The sequence below is a fragment of the Microcaecilia unicolor genome, chromosome 1, assembly GCF_901765095.1.
Source record: "Microcaecilia unicolor chromosome 1, aMicUni1.1, whole genome shotgun sequence".
NCBI classification, from domain to species: domain Eukaryota; kingdom Metazoa; phylum Chordata; class Amphibia; order Gymnophiona; family Siphonopidae; genus Microcaecilia; species Microcaecilia unicolor.
This window is the reverse complement of record NC_044031.1, coordinates 20,641,291-20,659,601: the sequence shown is the minus strand read 5'-3', so window position 1 is coordinate 20,659,601 and position 18,311 is coordinate 20,641,291. Positions and strand designations below refer to the sequence as shown.

The 18,311-nt window shown below is 43.7% G+C and overlaps 2 protein-coding genes across 2 annotated transcripts in view; one reads left to right on the top strand and one right to left on the bottom strand.

Moving 5' to 3' along the window:
- LOC115463682 (zinc finger protein 420-like) overlaps positions 1-8,281 on the top strand; it is a 31,901-nt gene extending 23,620 nt beyond the window's left edge. Inside the window, exon 4 of the mRNA XM_030194404.1 lies at positions 7,037-8,281. Within this exon, the coding sequence (XP_030050264.1) occupies positions 7,037-8,103 (1,067 nt within the window). The 3' untranslated portion in view covers positions 8,104-8,281. The remainder of the gene's footprint in view (positions 1-7,036) is intronic.
- LOC115460045 (zinc finger protein 665-like) overlaps positions 1-18,311 on the bottom strand; it is a 160,791-nt gene that overhangs the window by 72,799 nt on the left and 69,681 nt on the right. The gene's annotated exons all lie outside the window — the stretch shown is intronic.

Genomic DNA, 18,311 nt, shown 5'->3' with positions numbered 1-18,311 from the left:
GAGGAGAAGGAAGGAGATTTGATTTTTTTTTTCTTTTACAAGCAGGGCACGAGGCGCTGCCTGCGACGCTGCTTCGCCGTTTTTTTTTAATGTGCGGCACCGAGGGAACGGCCACGGGAGGCGGCGGGAGCGGCGGAGCACCCCCCACCCACTGGCACCCGGGGCGGACCGCCCCCCCCGCCCCCCCCCTTGGTATGCCACTGCCCTACGCCCCCCCTCGGGTACTCCGTTCTGTAGATAAATCTCTCTTATCCGTCCCCTTCTCCTCTACTGCTAATTCTAGACTCTGTTCCTTTTGTCTTGCTGCACCTCACGCCTGGAATAGACTTTCTGAGCCTGTCTGTCTAGCCCCGTCTTTGGCCATTTTCAAGTCCAAACTCTTTACCACTGCTTTTGACTCCTAACCACTATTCACTTGCCCTGTCCTTTAACCTCTTTATTCCCTTACCCTTAATTGTTCTGTCTGTTTACCTGTCTTATCTAGATTGTAAGCTATTTGAGCAGGGACTGTCTTTTGTGTATGGTATACAGCGCTGCGTATGCCTTGTAGCGCTATAGAAATGATAAATAGTAGTAGTAGTAGTTCATTGGCCTTTTATGATTAGTGTAATGGAGAGGATGGGGATTGGACGGGGATTTAGAGGCTGGATTGAAGCTCTTTATAACTCTCCCAAGGCTTGTGTTCGTATTAATGGAGGTAACTCTCCTATGTTTCCCCTTTCGCCTATGCTATTTGCTCTGGTCATGGAGCCTTACGGGCAAACCCTGATATTTTCAGGGCTTTGGGTGGCTGGCAATGTTTGCGGATGATATATTGCTTTTTCTAACTAAACCTTTAATCTCTATGCCTAACTTGATTCAGCTTTTAGAGGAATATTCCTCTGTATCTGGTTTTAAACTCAATATGTCTAAATCCAAGACCATGGCAGTAGGTATTCCTAACCCGATTCTAGAGTCCATACAAAAATGTTTTCCATTTCGTTGGGTGAACCGAGGCATCAAATACTTAGGGATTACTCTTACTAGTAAATTTTCTGATTTATTTTCAGCTCATTATCCTCCCCTTTTGAAAGATATATATAAAGATCTGGAGAAGTGGGGTCCCTTGGAGTTATCGTGGTTTGGCAGGATTGCTACATTGAAAATGAATATATTGCCCCGTTTGATGTATCTCTTTCAAGTCCTCCCTTTACGCCTGACTCGCTCCTTTCTGCTGGGCATTCAGAACCGTTTCCAGCGTTTCATCTGGGCCAACAAAAAGCTGCGCCTTTCCAGAACGTTGCTATACAGAGACCAAAAAGAGGGAGGGCTAGGGGTTCCGATTGTTTACTAGTATTATAAAGCCGCTCAAGCGCGGGTGGCCATTTAGTGGTACCATGCACCCCCCATAAAAGATGGATTGGCTTGGAACAGGCTTCGGTTGGTGCGATTCAGCTGCGATTGCTGATATGGCTTCCTAGGAGGTACAGATTGCTGGCCAAGGAGAGTTGCCCTTCAATATTGACTACTTTTCACTATTGGGGTAGCCTGTTTGTTAAACAAGATTTGATATTTTCCAAGCTTACTCCACTAACTAATAATCCTCTCATCCTTCCAGGCTTGGAACTTGGGACTTCTACGCAATGGCTAGCGGTGGGACTGGAGTCTTGGGGCCAATTTTTTGATGAGGGTACACTCATTTCATTTCAAAAGTTGACCGAAAATTATGCAATTTCTCCTAAGGATATTTTCGCCTATACACAAGTTAAGCACTTTCTTTCTACAAAGGAGATTAGGGCAAAAGTCTTGCACGAAGATTTCCTGGCTGACCTGTGTGAAGACTCTAAAGGGACGAGGGGTTTGATCTCTTGTTTGTACTCCTTTCAGCGGCAGCGGGTTCAGGCCCCTGTTGACTACCGAGAGCGCTGGCATCAGGAGTTGGGGGTGACTTTTGGTGAAGAGGATTGGACATCAATGGGACGTGATTTGTCAAGGGTCTCTATCTCCATACCTTTTAAAGAAAATGCATTAAACGTCCTGTATAGATGGTATTTAATCCCTGCTCGCCTCCATCATATATTCCCACAGGTATCTTCATTGTGTTGGTGAGGATGTGGGCAGGAAGGTACCATGGGACATCTGTGGTGGACTTGTGTTAAAATTTGTGCTTTTTGGAAGTCGGTTCAGTCTAGACTCCAGATGTGGCTCTCCAAGCCAATAAAGTGGTCCCTGAATTTTTTCTTTTTTCTAAGAAGCCACCTGGCTTAACTACCTCACAGTCTTTATTGGCCCGTCAAGCTATGTTGGCGGCCAGGGTTATTTTAACCGCTTCTTGCCTTCAATTGTCAAGTGGCTTAATAAATGATGGTATATATGCGAAATGGAGAGGCTCTGGGCAAAGCGTTGTAAAATGACATCTAAATGGGAAGCTATTTGGATCCCATTTATTTCTAACTGTTCGTGTTGAGGATTAGTGATGGATGAAGAGGCGGGAGGTTTTTTTCCCCCGTATTTAATCTAATCTCTTTCTTCCTTGTTTTAGTGGGGGGGGGGGGGGGGGGGGAGGTGTACAAAATCTTAAAAACATTGAAGTTTATTATAAAACTAGTAAAAGAAGCCCGTTTCAGAGCAAATGAAATGGGAGCTAGCAAGGTTTTCGTCGCCAACACCCACCTCCCTCCCTGGCCAACCCCTTCGTTGTTCTGGCATTGCTCCGCCCCCAACGTCATGAGGTTAGATGCGAGGGCAGGGCCCGAAGCGATTTCCCCCCCCCCCCCCCCGCCTGCCTGCCTCCCTCCCTGCCAACCCCTTCGTTGTTCTGCCATTGCTCCGCCCTCGAGGGCGGGGCCCAGAGCGATTTTGGTGGCTTCACCACCACGAACCTTCGAACCTTTTTGAAGGAAGTCAGAGCTTGGCTTCACTGACGTCAGTGTCCTCAGAACGTTGAGGGTGAGTTTTATTATAGTAGATGTTCCATCTGTGGTGGGAGTTTATTATTGATAACTCTTGGATGTTACAAGTTTAAAAATCGTTGCTAATAAGACTCTGTAACATGTTAACAGCTGCTTAATTGTTAACCCTTTGTTTGTTTTCCCATACTTGAATAAAGACTTCTTTCAATTAAAAAAAAAACGCTAACGCGCCTATAATGCGGCTTAGTAAACAGGGCCCTAAATATTTAAGACAGTGCCCTCATCGCGCATACACAGGTGCCTTCCTGCCTGACGTTTGAGGGCAGGACCAGCGGTCTATCGTTTTCCATGGAGAGACGTTGGGTTTCTAATCTCTTCTCGGTGCGTTACTTTTTTGGTGCCTTCCCTTTTTCAGGACATTTTTTCTTTCAGTTGCTCTCATTTTTACCCTTTTCCTTTATTTAAAAATATCTTTCTCCAACGTTTTCAATTTTCAGCCTTAGGGCTCTCAGAGACCTTGGCCGAGGAGCATCGACCCTTTTCAGGCGTGTATGTATTTGAGCCTCCCCTGAGACATTGACCCTTTTGACCTCGTGTTGGCTGTCTTCCCCTCCATGTCCACGAGGGTGCCGAATGGCTTTAAAAAGTGTACTCAGTGCAAGAGGACAATCTGGGGCACTGACCCCCCAGAACTAGTGTGTTCAGTGTTTGGGTCCTGAGCACTGAGACTTCCAGTGTTCCCTCTGTCTGCACATGCAGGAGAAGTCTCTTAAGTCTGCAGAACCCAACAAAATGTTCTGTCTTTATTCCATATGTGATGTACCACCTTCCTGTATATACAGTCAAAGCAGTTTACATAAACTGTTTTTGCAGGTACGTTTCTGTCCCTGTTAGGCTCACAATCTGTACCTGAGGCAATGGAAGGTTAAATGACTTGCCCAGGGTCACAAGGAGCTGCACTGGGGATTGAATCCAGTTCCTCAGGTTCTCAACCCATCGCACTAACCATTAGGCTACTCCTCCATGCTAGACTTTTTGGTTCTGCTTTGGCATCAAGCATGGCAGGGGATTCAGCACCAGACGCAGAACCTGTATGGGTCCCCGCAATGACGTCGGGTGCACCGACCATGCAACAGGACGCTTCAGTGTCGAAGTCCGTACTGTGCTCATGAAAGATCTCCACGTGGTCATCATCGGTACTGTGAGCATCGAGGAATCAGCAGCATAGAAAAACCTAAGAAACATCGCCATCGCTCTCCCTCCAGACACAATGCCATACAGTTAATTACAACACGAGATCAAGAAGGATGCTGTTTTCAAAAACTGGGAGTCTCCTTTGACAGTCCAGGTAGCTCCAAAGAATATAGGCAGAGAAGCAAGAATGTTAGACTCGTTTGGGAGAACATTTCAAGCCTCTATGTTAGCAAACCATATATTGGATTATCAGTCCATTCTGCTTCCTGTTTTTTTTTCCGGAAGCCTTGGGCTGCAAGCATGCGTTAGCTTTTTATCTGGTTTGTACGAAACCTCATAGGAAGTCCTCCCTGCTTTTTGTATGCTTTGACCCTAACAGATTGGGGATCCCCATCACCATAATAGAATAAAAGTGGGAGAGCGACCAAGGATACCAAAGTCTGAGAAGATGTATAATAGTAGAAATGTTTATTGAAGTATATAGACTCGACACAACGTTGTGTTTCGGCCTTTAGGCCTGCATCAGGAGTCTAAAATAAAATTTAATACACAGGTAATAAAAAATGATAAAAATACAAATAAGTTACTTACATACATTTATAGTGTGTAAAAATAGAATATAAAGATATGAAAAATGGAATATATAGATATCTAAAAATTTTAAATTTTTTGAAATATACCTATATTTTACTTAAAATAAATTTAAACACATGTATATAAAATAATAAATAGATATCAGAAAGTGAATGCATAAAGAGACACACAACCTGTATCCTATATATTAAAATGAGATCATATACCATCTCCGCTTGGTTGGCTGACTATCCTGCTTATAATCGAAAGAGAAAAACGCCTATATTGTGACCCAAATCGGGAGATAGACGTTTATCTCCCAAAAATGAATAAAGCGGTATAATCAAAAGCCGAATTTGGACGTTTTCAACTGCACTCCGTCGCGGATGCGGACAAAGTTGATGGGGGCGTGTCAAAGGCGTGGTGAAGGCGGAACTGGGGCGTGGTTATCGGGCGATCAGAGATGGGCGCCTTTCGCCGATAATGGAAAAAAAATATGCGTTTTTAGCGAGAATTTAGGGCACTTTTCCTGGACCCTGTTTTTCCACGAATAAGGCCCCAAAAAGTGCCCTAAATGACCAGATGACCACTGGAAGGAATCGGGGATGACCTCCCCTGACTCCCCCAGTGGTCACGAACCCCCTCCCACCACAAAATATGCCGTTTCACAACTTTTTATTCTCACCCTCAAATGTCATACCCACCTCCCTGGCAGCAGTATGCAGGTCACTGGAGCAGTGGACTTCAGGCAGGTGGACCCAGGCTCATCCCCCCCCCCCACCTGTTACACTTGTGCTGGTAAATGGGAGCCCTCCAAACCGCCCCCCAAACCCACTGTACCCACATGTAGGTGCCCCCCTTCACCCCTTAGGGCTATAGTAATGGTGTAGACTTGTGGGCAGTGGGTTTTGAGGGGGATTTTGGGGGCTCAACACCCAAGGGAAGGGTGCTATGCACCTGGGAGCTGTTTTACCTTTTTTTTTTTTTTTTTGTAAAAGTGCCCCCTAGGGTGCCCGGTTGGTGTCCTGGCATGTGAGGTGGACCGGTGCAGTACGAATCCTGGCCCCTCCCATGAATAAATGTCTTGGAGTTATTCGTTTTTGAGCTGGGCTTTTTCGGTTTCCATTATCGCTGAAAAACAAAAACGCCCAGCTCAAATAAAGATAAACGTCCATGTTTTTTCGAAAATACGATTCGGTCCGCCCCTTCACGGACCCGTTCTCGGAGATAAACGCCCATGGAGATAGGCGTTTCTGTTCGATTATGCCCCTCAATATCTCCTACTCATGTGCTCAGGCTGGGCTGACCCTTCATGGCCGTGTCATTGAGCGTAATGTAAGAGCCATGGCTGCTTCAGTAGCCCATTTCCACTCGGCTTCCATAGAAGACATTTGCAAAGCGGCAACGTGATTTTCTATCCACACTTTTACTACTCACTACTGTTTAGAACAGAATTCCAGGAGGGATAGCCAGTTTGGACAACCAGTCCTGCATAATCATTTTACTACTTGAATGTCAGCTCCACCCTATGGTCATTTTCTTTCCACCAGGCTCGCATTCTCCTTCAGTTACCAAGCAAATTAATAACATTGTGAGCCTGGCATCTATTGAGGACCACATGTCAGAATATAATGCCTGCTTGTCCTTGGAGTAAGTATAGTGGAGGAGTAGCCTAGTGGTTAGTGCAGCAGACTTTGATCCTGGGGAACAGGGTTCAATTCCCACCGCAGCTCCTTATGATTCTGGGCAAGTCACTTAACCCTCCATTGCCCAAGTACAAATAAGTACCTGTATATACTATGTAAACTGCTATGAATGTAGTTGCAAAAAACACAGAAAGGCAGTGTATTGTTCCATTTCCTTTCCCTTCCCCAAAGCAGGTGTTCTTTGAGTTCTCAATCCCTCCTGCCTCCCCTGGGAGCGGTCTTCTTAGCTTTTGTACTATACTGCTGATCCCACGCTTGAGTGTCAGGCAGGAAGGCACCTGTGCATATGTGGTTGGGGCACTGCCTTGAAGATTTAATGTGATAGTACACTTAGCAGTGTCCGCATCGGGCTCCGTGGATAACATCACCCACATGTGATAATGTATGTCTGCTGACCTCGGAGAACACCTGCTACAGGTAAGTTACGATTCTATACAAAAACCTACAAACGTCACTCAACGTATAGAACAAATCTACTATTCCTGAACATCATCAACAAGAACCTTCCTAGGGAAAGGCCTGGTTATCTATTCCATACCCAGATATTCAGTTACGTTGTTCCGATATCTGAATATCTGGTTTTAATTTAAGTGGCAGGCATAAAATAAATTAAAATGGGAGAGAAATTTTTTACATTTTCATATTGTGATGAAACTTTTTATCTTCTACCAGGTTTAAAATGTGTTCGGAGGATCCATGAGGGTGAGAGGCCGTTTAAGTGTCCAGAATGTGGCAAACGTTTTAACCACCAATCAAATTTAAAAATGCACAGAAGGATTCATACGGGAGAAAAACCATATACATGTCCAGAATGTAGTAAAAGATTTAATCAGCAATCAAATTTAAAAATGCACAGGAGGATTCATACTGGAGAGAAACCATGTACGTGCCCAGAATGTGGTAAAAGATTTAATGGGAAATCGACTTTAAGACTCCACAAAAGGATTCATACGGGAGAGAAACCGTATACATGCTCACAATGTGGTAAAAGATTTAATGATCCTTCAACTTTAAGGATGCACAAGAGGATTCATACAGGAGAGAAACCTTATACATGTCCAGAATGTGGTAAAAGCTTTAATCGGCAATCAAATTTAAAAATGCACAGGAGCATTCATATGGGAGAGAAACCATACACATGTCCAGAATGTGATAAAAGTTTTAATCGGCATTCACATTTAAAAATTCACAAGAGAATTCATACAGGAGAGAAACCACATCTATGTTCAGATTGTGGTAAAAGCTTTCAATGTCAATCACAATTAAAAAGCCACATGTGGCTTCATACAGAAGACAACCCCTATACCTGTCCAGAATGTGGTAAAAGATTTTATGAGGAATCACATTTTAAAAGACACATGTGGCTTCATACAGAAGACAACCCCTATACATGTCCAGATTGTGGTAAAAAATTTAGTCACCAATCAACTTTAACAACACATATGAGGATTCATACGGGTGAGAAACCCTATATATGCTCAGAATGTGGTAACAGATTTAGTCACCAATCAACTCTGACAACGCATAAGAGGATTCATACAGGTGAGAAACCATACATATGTCCAGTATGTGGTAAAAGATTTAATCAGCGTTCAACTTTAAAAATGCACAATAGGATTCATACCGGTGAGAAACCATATACTTGCCAAGAATGCGGTAAAAGCTTTAATCACCAATCACATTTAAAAAGGCACAAACGAATTCATATGAGGGGAAAAAGAGAGGAGCATGTGGAATGAAAAATCAGGTCTTGCTAAATAAAGCCATCATGGTTAATGCAGGAACTTCGTAGCATGGATTGATTATAAGAAAGGTTTTGATGTCATCCTACATTCCTGGATTGAAATGTACAAAATAAGCTCTAGATTAATTGAATACATAAACGTCACTCTATCTGCACTATGAAGGTGGGTAGTATGTCATGTTTTCTGGTTTTATTACATCTGATATGCCACCTTTTCTGGCAGTTTATGTAAATTAAGTTCAGAAAGAAGGAAAGGAATGCCAATGACAGAATGGAGAATTAGAAAAACAGAAAAAGAGATAGCAGGTGTAGAAAAATTAGCGAACGTACACATGGAAATACAGGTAGGGATTCAACTCTTAATATCACAATCCAGCAAGGAATATTTCAGGGAGATTCCTCATCACTTCTCTTGTTTCATGTAGCCCTTAATACTTTTCAGTATACTGATTAACTTTTTCAGTTATAGATCTAGCCTTAATCCTAGAACTGGCAAAAGACACAGAATATTTGAGTAACATTATGGCAGTGTAATAGGAAGGTAATAACAGGGGGAGCCTCTGATACCACCAAACACCATCCTAAATAAAGCCATCGTGGCCAGCGCTAAAAAAAGCACTTATCTCAGTACTGAATGGATTGACTATAAGAAAGAATTGATAGTGTCCCTATACTCCTGAGAATAAATTGCCTTGGAAAATACAAAATAAACTCTGGATTGACTGAGTATATCAAGTTCTCCATGAAAGTGTGGCAAACCACACTCCATCTCAAGTATGAAAATACAAAGTGTCTAACATTAAGATCCAGCCAGGAATGTTCCAGGAAGACTCCCTGTCACCTGTCTTGTTTTGTATAGCGGTTAATCCATCGAGTACTTTATTCATTTTTGGGGCTAGAGGTTTAGTTTTAATACTATAGAAGGCAAAGATCCAGAGGTAATATCTTTGTTATTGTTTGAAGCTCTATAGTCCCAGCGATCGACAGAACAACTCTGTGTAGCGTAAAACTTTTCATATGAGATCAGGATGAACTGCTGGTTGGGACAAATGTGCTAAGGCAGCCTTCCGTAGAAGAAAATTGAGCATAACTGAAAACCAAGAAGATGTTCCATTCGATGTGGAAACTGAAAAGAGTAAGACCTTTCTTCCCAAGGACCATCTTTCACAACCTGGTACAATCAATAGTGCTCAGTCACCTAGATTACTGCAATGCACTCTACGCTGGCTGTAAAAAGCAAATCATCAAGAAACTTCAAACTGCCCAGAACACTGCAGCCAGACTCATATTTGGAAAAACAAAATATGAAAGCGCTAAACCCCTAAGAGAAAAGTTACACTGGCTCCCACTTAAATGACGCATGTAGCGTTCAAGGTATGTTCTCTAGTTCACAAAATCATCCACGGAGATGCCCCAGCCTACATGTCAGACCTGGTAGACTTGCCACCCAGGAACGCTAAAAGATCATCCCGCACATTCCTGAATCTCCACTTCCCCAGCCGTAAAGGTCTAAAATACAAACTAACGCAGGCGTCAAACTTTTCTTACCTGAGCACACAGCTATGGAACGCACTGCCGCTCAACTTAAAAACTATTTATGAACTAACCAACTTTCGGAAATCGCTGAAGACCCACCTCTTCAACAAGGCATACCACAAAGATTAGAAAACGCAAATACTACTACTACTACTACTTATCATTTCTATAGTGCAACTAGACGTACGCAGCGCTGTACACTTGAACATGAAGAGACAGTCCCTGCTCGACAGAGCTTACAATCTAATTAGGACAGACAGAACAAACAAGAGATAAGGGAATATTAAAGTGAGGATGATAAAATAAGGGTTCTGAACAAGTGAATAAGGGTTAGGAGTTAAAAGCAGCATCAAAAAGGTGGGCTTGCAAGGGCAGGCTTCTGTTTCTGTGAGTCTGACGTCCTGCACGTACGTGCAGGACGTCAGACTCACAGAAACAGAAGCCTGCCCTTGCAGATCAGCATCGCGGCCATGCTGGAGAAGAGGACAAAGAGTAGCAAGATTCTGGAATCCCAAAGAGTTGCAAGATTCCGGAACCCAAAGACTACTACTACTTATCATTTCTATAGCGCTACTAGACGTACACTTGAACATGAAGAGACAGTCCCTGCTCGACAGAGCTTACAATCTAATTAACAACACATCTCCACTCTACCTATAATCAGAACTGTTTTTCTCTTATATCTGCTGTTCAAATTCCTGTTTAATTCAATTGGTTATCTCTATTATGTCATCCATGTTCTCTATGCATTACTAATTGTTATCTTCCAATCTAGTATCTACCAATAACGATACATTGTAAACCACATTGAGCCTGCAAATAGGTGGGAAAATGTGGGATACAAATGCAACAAATAAATAACTAAACGTATTTCGGATTGATTACTGTGACATAAAGGAATTTGCAGAAAAAAAGAGCAGACAAATAGCTTGAATGCTAATGCCGGCTGCAGTATACAAGTAACAAGTTTATTAAAAATCTATAATCCAAACCAGCTTCTAAAATAATCCCGATCTATAAATAGTCTGCTGTGAATGACTGTAAAGAGTCTTTTAAATGCCTGGCATCTGCACTGGAAAGAGATGGGAAACTAAGGACAGCCTAACAGGGACCAGGTAGACAGGGAGGAGGAAATCAGAAATTAAAAAACAAACAAACAAAGGGCAGGGCACTTAAGAAAGACTTGCCCCCAAGGGGTATAACTATTAGTTTTATGTCAGTTCCCACCCACCAATTCCCACCACACCAGGAAGGACAACTCCCACCCAGTGGCGTACCAAGGGGGGGCGGTGGGAGCAGTCCGCCCCAGGTGCACGCTGCTGGGGGGGTGCCACGCGCCGGTCAGCGTCATTGGTCTCCATGCTCCCTCTGCCCCGGAACAGGAAGTAACCTGTTCCGGGGCAGAGGGAGCATGGAAACCAACGACGCTGACCGGCACGCGGCACCCCCCCCAGCGGCGTGCACCTGGGGGAGGGTTCTTTCGCCGGGGGGGTGCTGCACCCGGGGGGGGGGGCGGGGCGCATCGGCGATCCGCCCGAGTGTCAGCGCCCCTCGGAACGCCACTGCTTCCACCCATAACCCCAAAAATACAAAACACACTAGGACAAGTAATTTCCTCCCTTTCCTCTTCCAGATCATTTGGGGGTGGGCAGTGCCCCCTCACCCCCCCAACATTATCTTTTACACATCCCTTTCCCCTTCCAGACATGCAGTTTGCATATGGGGGGGGGGCAATGCCCCCCCACCCCCCCTCAAACTAGATTTCAACCTAGTTCATGTTTAATCCCGGATCTAAATGTCTAAATAGATAAATACAAGTGAAGTTCATGTGGGGTGGCAATGCCCCCCCCACGCCCCCCCAACTAGGTTTCCACCTAATTCAGCCCCTCAAAATGACACACTGATTATGACTTATAACAAATGACTACTCTACCTATGAAAAGGTATTCCGTTATTATATGTCTTCTGTGTACATCCATATGCTGCTCTAACCTCTGTGTTCCGGATGCAGTAAAAAAAAAAAAAAACAACCCACCGCCAGGACTTCTGGGACCTGATACAAGAAAGAAGCTAGTCGGTAAAAAAAAAAAAAAAAAGGCTAAGGAGGGTGGGAAAAGTCTTTGGTGGGAATTGTCCCCCGTAGAATTGTCCTAGGTGGGAATTGTCTCGGGGGGGGGGGGGGGGGGGATTGGTGGGTGGGAACTTGCCTGATACCATAACTATTGCCTCAATATTGACTATAACAGCAGAAATCTTAAAATGGCAATGCTCTGGCAGATCCTTGATCTTCTTACTAAAACAAGCATTACATAAAAGCAAAAAAAACTACAAAAAAGAATATTTTCTTAACATAGTAATGTAGTAGATGATGGCAGAAATGACCTGCACGGTCCATCCAGTCTGCCCAACAAGACAAACTCATATGTGCTACTTTTTGTGTATACCTTACCTTGATTTGTACCTGTTTTTTTCAGGGCACAGACCGTATAAGTCTGCCCAGCACTATCCCCGCCCCCCAACCACCAGCCCCGCCTCCCACCACTGGCTCTGGCACAGACCTTATAAGTCTGCCCAGCACTATCCCCGCCCCCCAACCACCAGCCCCGCCTCCCACCACTGGCTCTGGCACAGACCTTATAAGTCTGCCCAGCACTATCCCCGCCCCCCAACCACCAGCCCCGCCTCCCACCACTGGCTCTGGCACAGACCTTATAAGTCTGCCCAGCACTATCTCCGCCTCCCAACCACCAGCCCCGCCTCCCAACCACATCTCATTATTCCCAGATTAGTTAAAGGATAGCTATAAAATGCATTATTATAAGTATAAATGTTATGGCCAGCATTATTATATATAAAAAAAATCTTAGGAGCCCGTTTACTAAGGCGTGCTGAAAAATGGCCTGTGCTGGTGTAGGCGCTTGTATTGGACGCAGGCAGGTCTATTTTTCACCGCGCCTGCAAAAAATGCCCTTTTATTTGGCCAAAAGTGGACATGCGGCAAAATAAAAATCAGCGTGTGTCCATTTTGGGCCTGAGACCTTATTGCCACCCATTGTCAGTGCGCATACACTGCTGATTACCGCCTGGTTAGCGCCATGCGGTAGAAAATAGAAATTATTTTCTGCTGCATGTTGTGGACACATGTCAAAATTAGAATTACTGCCCAGGGTACGCGGTAGCCGGGTGGTAGTTCTAATTTGACGTTCATTGTACACTCGTAGGCGCCTGCACGCCTTAGTAAAAGGACCCCTTAGTCATAATAACATAGTAAATGACAGCAGATAAAAACCTGTACGGTCCATCCAGCCTGCCGAACAAGATAAACTCATTTTACATGGTATGTGATACTTTATATGTATACACGACTTTGATTTGTCCTTGCCTTTCTCAGGGCACAGACCGTAGAAGTCTGCCCAGTACTGTTCTTCTATTAAGTTCTGAAGCTAACGTCGAAGCCCCTTAAAATTTACACTTCAGCCCATCCCTATGTATTCAGTTGCGATCAGGGCGTAGACCCTAGAAGTCTGCCCAGCATTATTCTTGTACTAAGTTCTGAAGATTCTGGAATCCTAAAGAGTTACAAGATTCCGGAATCCCAGTTAGTAGCAACATTCCATGTAGAACCCCAAAGAGTAACATATAGTAACATAGTAAATGACGGCAGATAAAGATCTGAATGGTCCATCCAGTCTGCCTAACAAGATAAACTCATTTTACATGGTATGTGATACTTTATACCCAAGTTTGATTTGTCCTTGCCTTTCTCAGGGCACAGACCCTAGAAGTCTGCCCAGTACTGTTCTTCTATTAAGTTCTGAAGCTAACTTCGAAGCCCCTTAAAATTTACACTCCAGCCCATCCCTATCTATTCAGTTGCGATCAGGGTGTAGACCCTAGAAGTCTGCCCAGCACTATTCTTGTACTAAGTTCTGAAGATTCTGGAATCCTAAAGAGTTACAAGATTCCGGAATCCCAGTTAGTAGCAACATTCCATGTAGAACCCCAAAGAGTAACATAGTAACATATAGTAACATAATAAATGACGGCAGATAAAGATCTGAACGGTCCATCCAGTCTGCCCAACAAGATAAACTCATTTTACATGGTATGTGATACTTTATACCCAAGTTTGATTTGTCCTTGCCTTTCTCAGGGCACAGACCCTAGAAGTCTGCCCAGCACTGTCCTCGGGGTTACTGCACTAATGCAAATTAAAATTAAAGGACCTATTTTATCAAACCGCTCTAGCGTTCCACAGTGCAGTAATGCCGACAAAGCCCATTCACTTTGGGCTTTGTTGACATTGCCGAGCGAGAACCACTAGTGCGGCTTGATAAGAGACCCAAAATTCATCATAAATGAGCAACTTAAAAACCTGTAGCAAAGGGGTAAAACAAAAATGCCCGTTATACTGTCTGCCATCCCACTGCTCCTTCAGCATGCAAGCATAAAAACCTTCAAATTCCTGGTAAAAAGTTACAAGTACTCTCCTGCATGCATAAAATTACCTCTCTTTTCCTACTGTAAAATGGAGACTTGAATCAAGCTAATACAAACTAAAAAAAATGGGATAGACTTAGATGCACCTAAATTGATTATCCCAAGACTATGACTGCTATAACACAGACTTCACACTATGATACTCCACTAGTAACAAGGGGGGAGGGGGGTTTGCGGTAACGGATAGGGGGGAGGGGATGAAGGGGGGATACACTGCTTTCTGTTTTTGATGTTTAAACGTTCTGTACGTGATATATGACTGTTATGAGGATGTTGTCAATATGCTATTGTTCAAAAACTTCAATAAATAAAATAAAATTTAAAAAAAACAGCGTTTTTTGCTCTTAGCAAAATGTTCAGTCTGTGATACAGCACCAAAACAGTCAAAAAAACCAGTTGAGCTAGCTTGAAATACCAGTTCTTCCTGCCCTTCAGGGTGAGGGATAGTTAACCCGGAATGAGGCTGACTTCTGCTAAGCTCAACAGAAATCAAAACTAAATCTAAAAATGTGTGAAAAATGAAATGTTGGTGGGGTGGGGGAGGGAAGGGAAGGAATACGGTCTAATCATGGGTATACGATTCACTGTAGCATCCAAAATGTAAGGCCTTTGGGAGAAGAAACATATATAAAAAATATGATATAAAAATAACAAAAATATTTAAAAATGGAGTAGCCTTAAGGTAAAAATGAAGAAGGAAAAAAAAAAGGGGGGGGGGGGGGGAAGGGGAACGATAATAGAAAAATCAAGAAAAGGGAAAAACAAAATCAGTAGTCACGTAATAGCATATAAATATTCCAGCGTTTATCAAAGATACATTGATACAAATATATAAAATAAAAATGTACATACCACCCTTAAACAAATGTAAATATGATAAAATAGTTCAGAAAAAGGAACAATATTTCATCATAAAAGCGCAGAAACTATTACAGCAGAAGGGTGGGGGGAATTATCAGGGTATGGTAAAAGGACAGCTTTTAGTGCACCCTGATTTACCTCGGTAGTCACCAGCCTGTGGTATTTCAGCACCACGGGTTGATAACTCCAGGCATAAATGAATGACACTGCTTGCAAGTCACCTCCTCTTAAGCAGCTTTATGTTTAAACGTTTTTTATTGACACTGCAGCAACATAAATATTGTCATACAGGCTCTGCATATAACATCCATCCAACCTCGCTCTAACTATACAACAATTGCTAACTAACATGCAGCATTTGTGAATTTTATATTCCAACATTTATTACCCCATCAAGATGTTCCTATCCTCCCCCCACCCTCTCCCGTACCCCTCCTTTACCCCCCCCCCTTTCCCCAGACCTGGAAAACCATTCAGTAGCAGCCCGTGGAGTTCACCCTGCATTTAAAAGTAAACTACGACCTCTATGTCTTAGACTTCGCAGATAAGGGCCCCAGACAGCCAAAAATGTGATTCTCTTTTTCTGTGAGAACCTGGATTCTCCAGCCTCCCAAGACACCAGCTGATGTAACTGGTTTCTCCAGTGCCAGTATGCCGGAGGATCCTTGACTGTCCAGTACTGTAAGATGCATTTCCTGGCCAATAAGCTCATCTTACGGAGCATTAATGTTTCAAATCGATTCTGCCCTCTAGAGGACCCTGGAATGTCTAAAATCAATTGTTCAGCTGTCCCCAGGATCCGAAGCCCCAGCCGCTCCTCCCAAAAACCTCGGACCTGTGTCCAAAACCTTTTCAAAGTTGGGCAGCTCCAAAACATATGCAGCATTGTGCCAGGGTGTCTTCCACATTTGAGACAATCTGGGCTGCGATTCCCTCCCATATGTGCTAGTTGAGCTGTAGTTACGTATCCCCTGTGAATACAGCGATAGGCACATTCTCTCAAACGAGCATCCGATACTAACAGGGGTATTCGTGCTATCGATTTGGTGATGTCCCATGATGCTACTACAACTCCCAGTTCCTTTTCCCAAGCACTCCTCAGCTGTCTGTAGTCCCTGGGGGGTCGCCATCCTGATACTGTTTTGTGAAGCAAGGATATTGTGAGTTCTCCCTCACCCAAAGAGTGAAAAAAAATCTCGTACCTTATCCCCCAACCGAGTTCTCAGAGGATCTCCCGGCAGAGAAGTGATATAGTGTCGCACTTGCCGTATAGCAAATCTATTCCCCCAGGAGTCGCCTACCTTTCCCAATAATTCCTCGTCTGTAAGGGGCTGCCCATCTCTACCCACCAGGTGTGCCAGACTGGAAATCCCCCGCCTAGCCCATTCAACAAAATATTGGCTCGACAAGCCTGGCAAAAATGCACAGTTCCCACATATGGTTAACAAATCCGTTATTGCTGGGTCCCCCCCTAGTTGCCGTATAAGCACTCCCCACACCTCTCGGAGCGATTGCAACAGCACACTTTTACTTAGTCCTTCCGGTAGATCACGTGTTTTGTGGTGTAAAAGCGAAAAAAGCTGATAAGGTTCCCAAAGTGCTGCCTCCATCGTTATAGGGGTGTATCGCTGTGTATCTAAACACCAATCTCCTAGATAACGCAACTGGCATGCTTGATTGTATAGCTCTAGATTTGGCATACCCACGCCTCCTCGGCTCCAGCTGCCTACTAACCGTGAGAAACGAACCCGTGGCTTCTTGCCCCTCCAACAAAACTTTGATGCTAGCTTGTAAAAACTCTGCAAGTCTTTCCATCGGAGCCAAATTGGAATGGTTTGCATCACATAGAGCCACTTGGGGAACAACACCATTTTAATCAAGTTTACTCTCCCTAACACTGACAACGGCAAATCCAGCCATCCTTGTAGCACCTTCTGGGTCTCCTCTAGCAGCCAAGTAATATTAAGGTCATACAACCGTGAAGGATTCATAGGCATCAAGATTCCTAGATATTTGAAAGAGGTTTGTGCTTTCCTCAGGGGGAACTCGCCTCTCCACTGTCTCCACACTTCCTCTGAAGAGGCCAAGGCCTCCGATTTCTCTAAATTCAAACTGAGGCCCGCATAGTCTCCGTATTCGGAGAAGATCTCTTATAGAGCGTCCAAAGATTCCTGTGGGTCTGTTAAATGGACCAAAATATCATCTGCGAAAGCCGCCACTTTAAAGACATCTTTCCCTATCGCTACCCCCGCTACCGCTTTCTGTTCCTCAATTTCTCTCAACAAGGGATCCAGTGTTAGCACAAATAATAAAGGCGACAGAGGACAACCTTGGCGGGTTCCCCGGCCTATTTCAAAATCTTTTGTCACGATCCCATTGACCGATATTCTGGCCTTTGGCTTTGAGTACAATGCTTTGATCCCTGATAAAAATCTATCCGTAAATCCATATTTCTGAAGAACAGCATATAGGAAATTCCATTTTACTTTGTCAAAAGCTTTTTCAGCATCAAAGCTTATTAACAAAGAATTTTTATTCCCTCGACTTCTGGCTTCTAATGAGGTCAAGACCTTGCGGACATTCTTAGTAATTTTCCGTCCCCTTACAAACCCCACTTGGGAGTCGTGTATAAGATTCGGCAGAATTCTCGCTAATCTGTTCGCTAAGATCTTAGCCATCAATTTCACTTTATAATTTAGAAGCGAAATGGGCCTATACGATTCAACTAGTTCCAGATCCTTCCCTTTCTTGGGGAGTACTATAATACAAGCTGTATTTAAATCCGGAGGCATCCTTTCCTGCTCTATTAAGGTGTTAAACATTGCAGCTAGGGGCTCAGTTATCTCTTCTCCCATGATATTATAAAATTCCGCTCGGTAACCATCTACTCCCGGCGCCTTAAGCAGTGCGCTTTGGTTAATCGCCAGAAATACCTCATCTGGTGTAATGAGAGTATTAAGTCGCTGCACCTCTTGAGGGGACAGTGTTGGTAATCCTATCTGATCTAAATAGGAATCTCCCGACAGACCATCATCAGGCGGGGCCTCATATAATCTTTTGTAATATTGGTAAAAATTCTCACCAATTTCCTTGTCCATATGGACTTGTTCTCCCTGCCTCTTCTTCATAGTCAAGATCCTAGTTTTACCTTGTTTGGTTGCAATCAGACGCGCCATCAAGCGACCACATTTGTTCCCATACTTATATAATTGATATTTATAATATATTTGTGATTTAACTGCCTTATAATGAAGTATTTCATTTAATTTTGTCTGCAAGAGTATTAAATGCTGTCTATTCTCAATG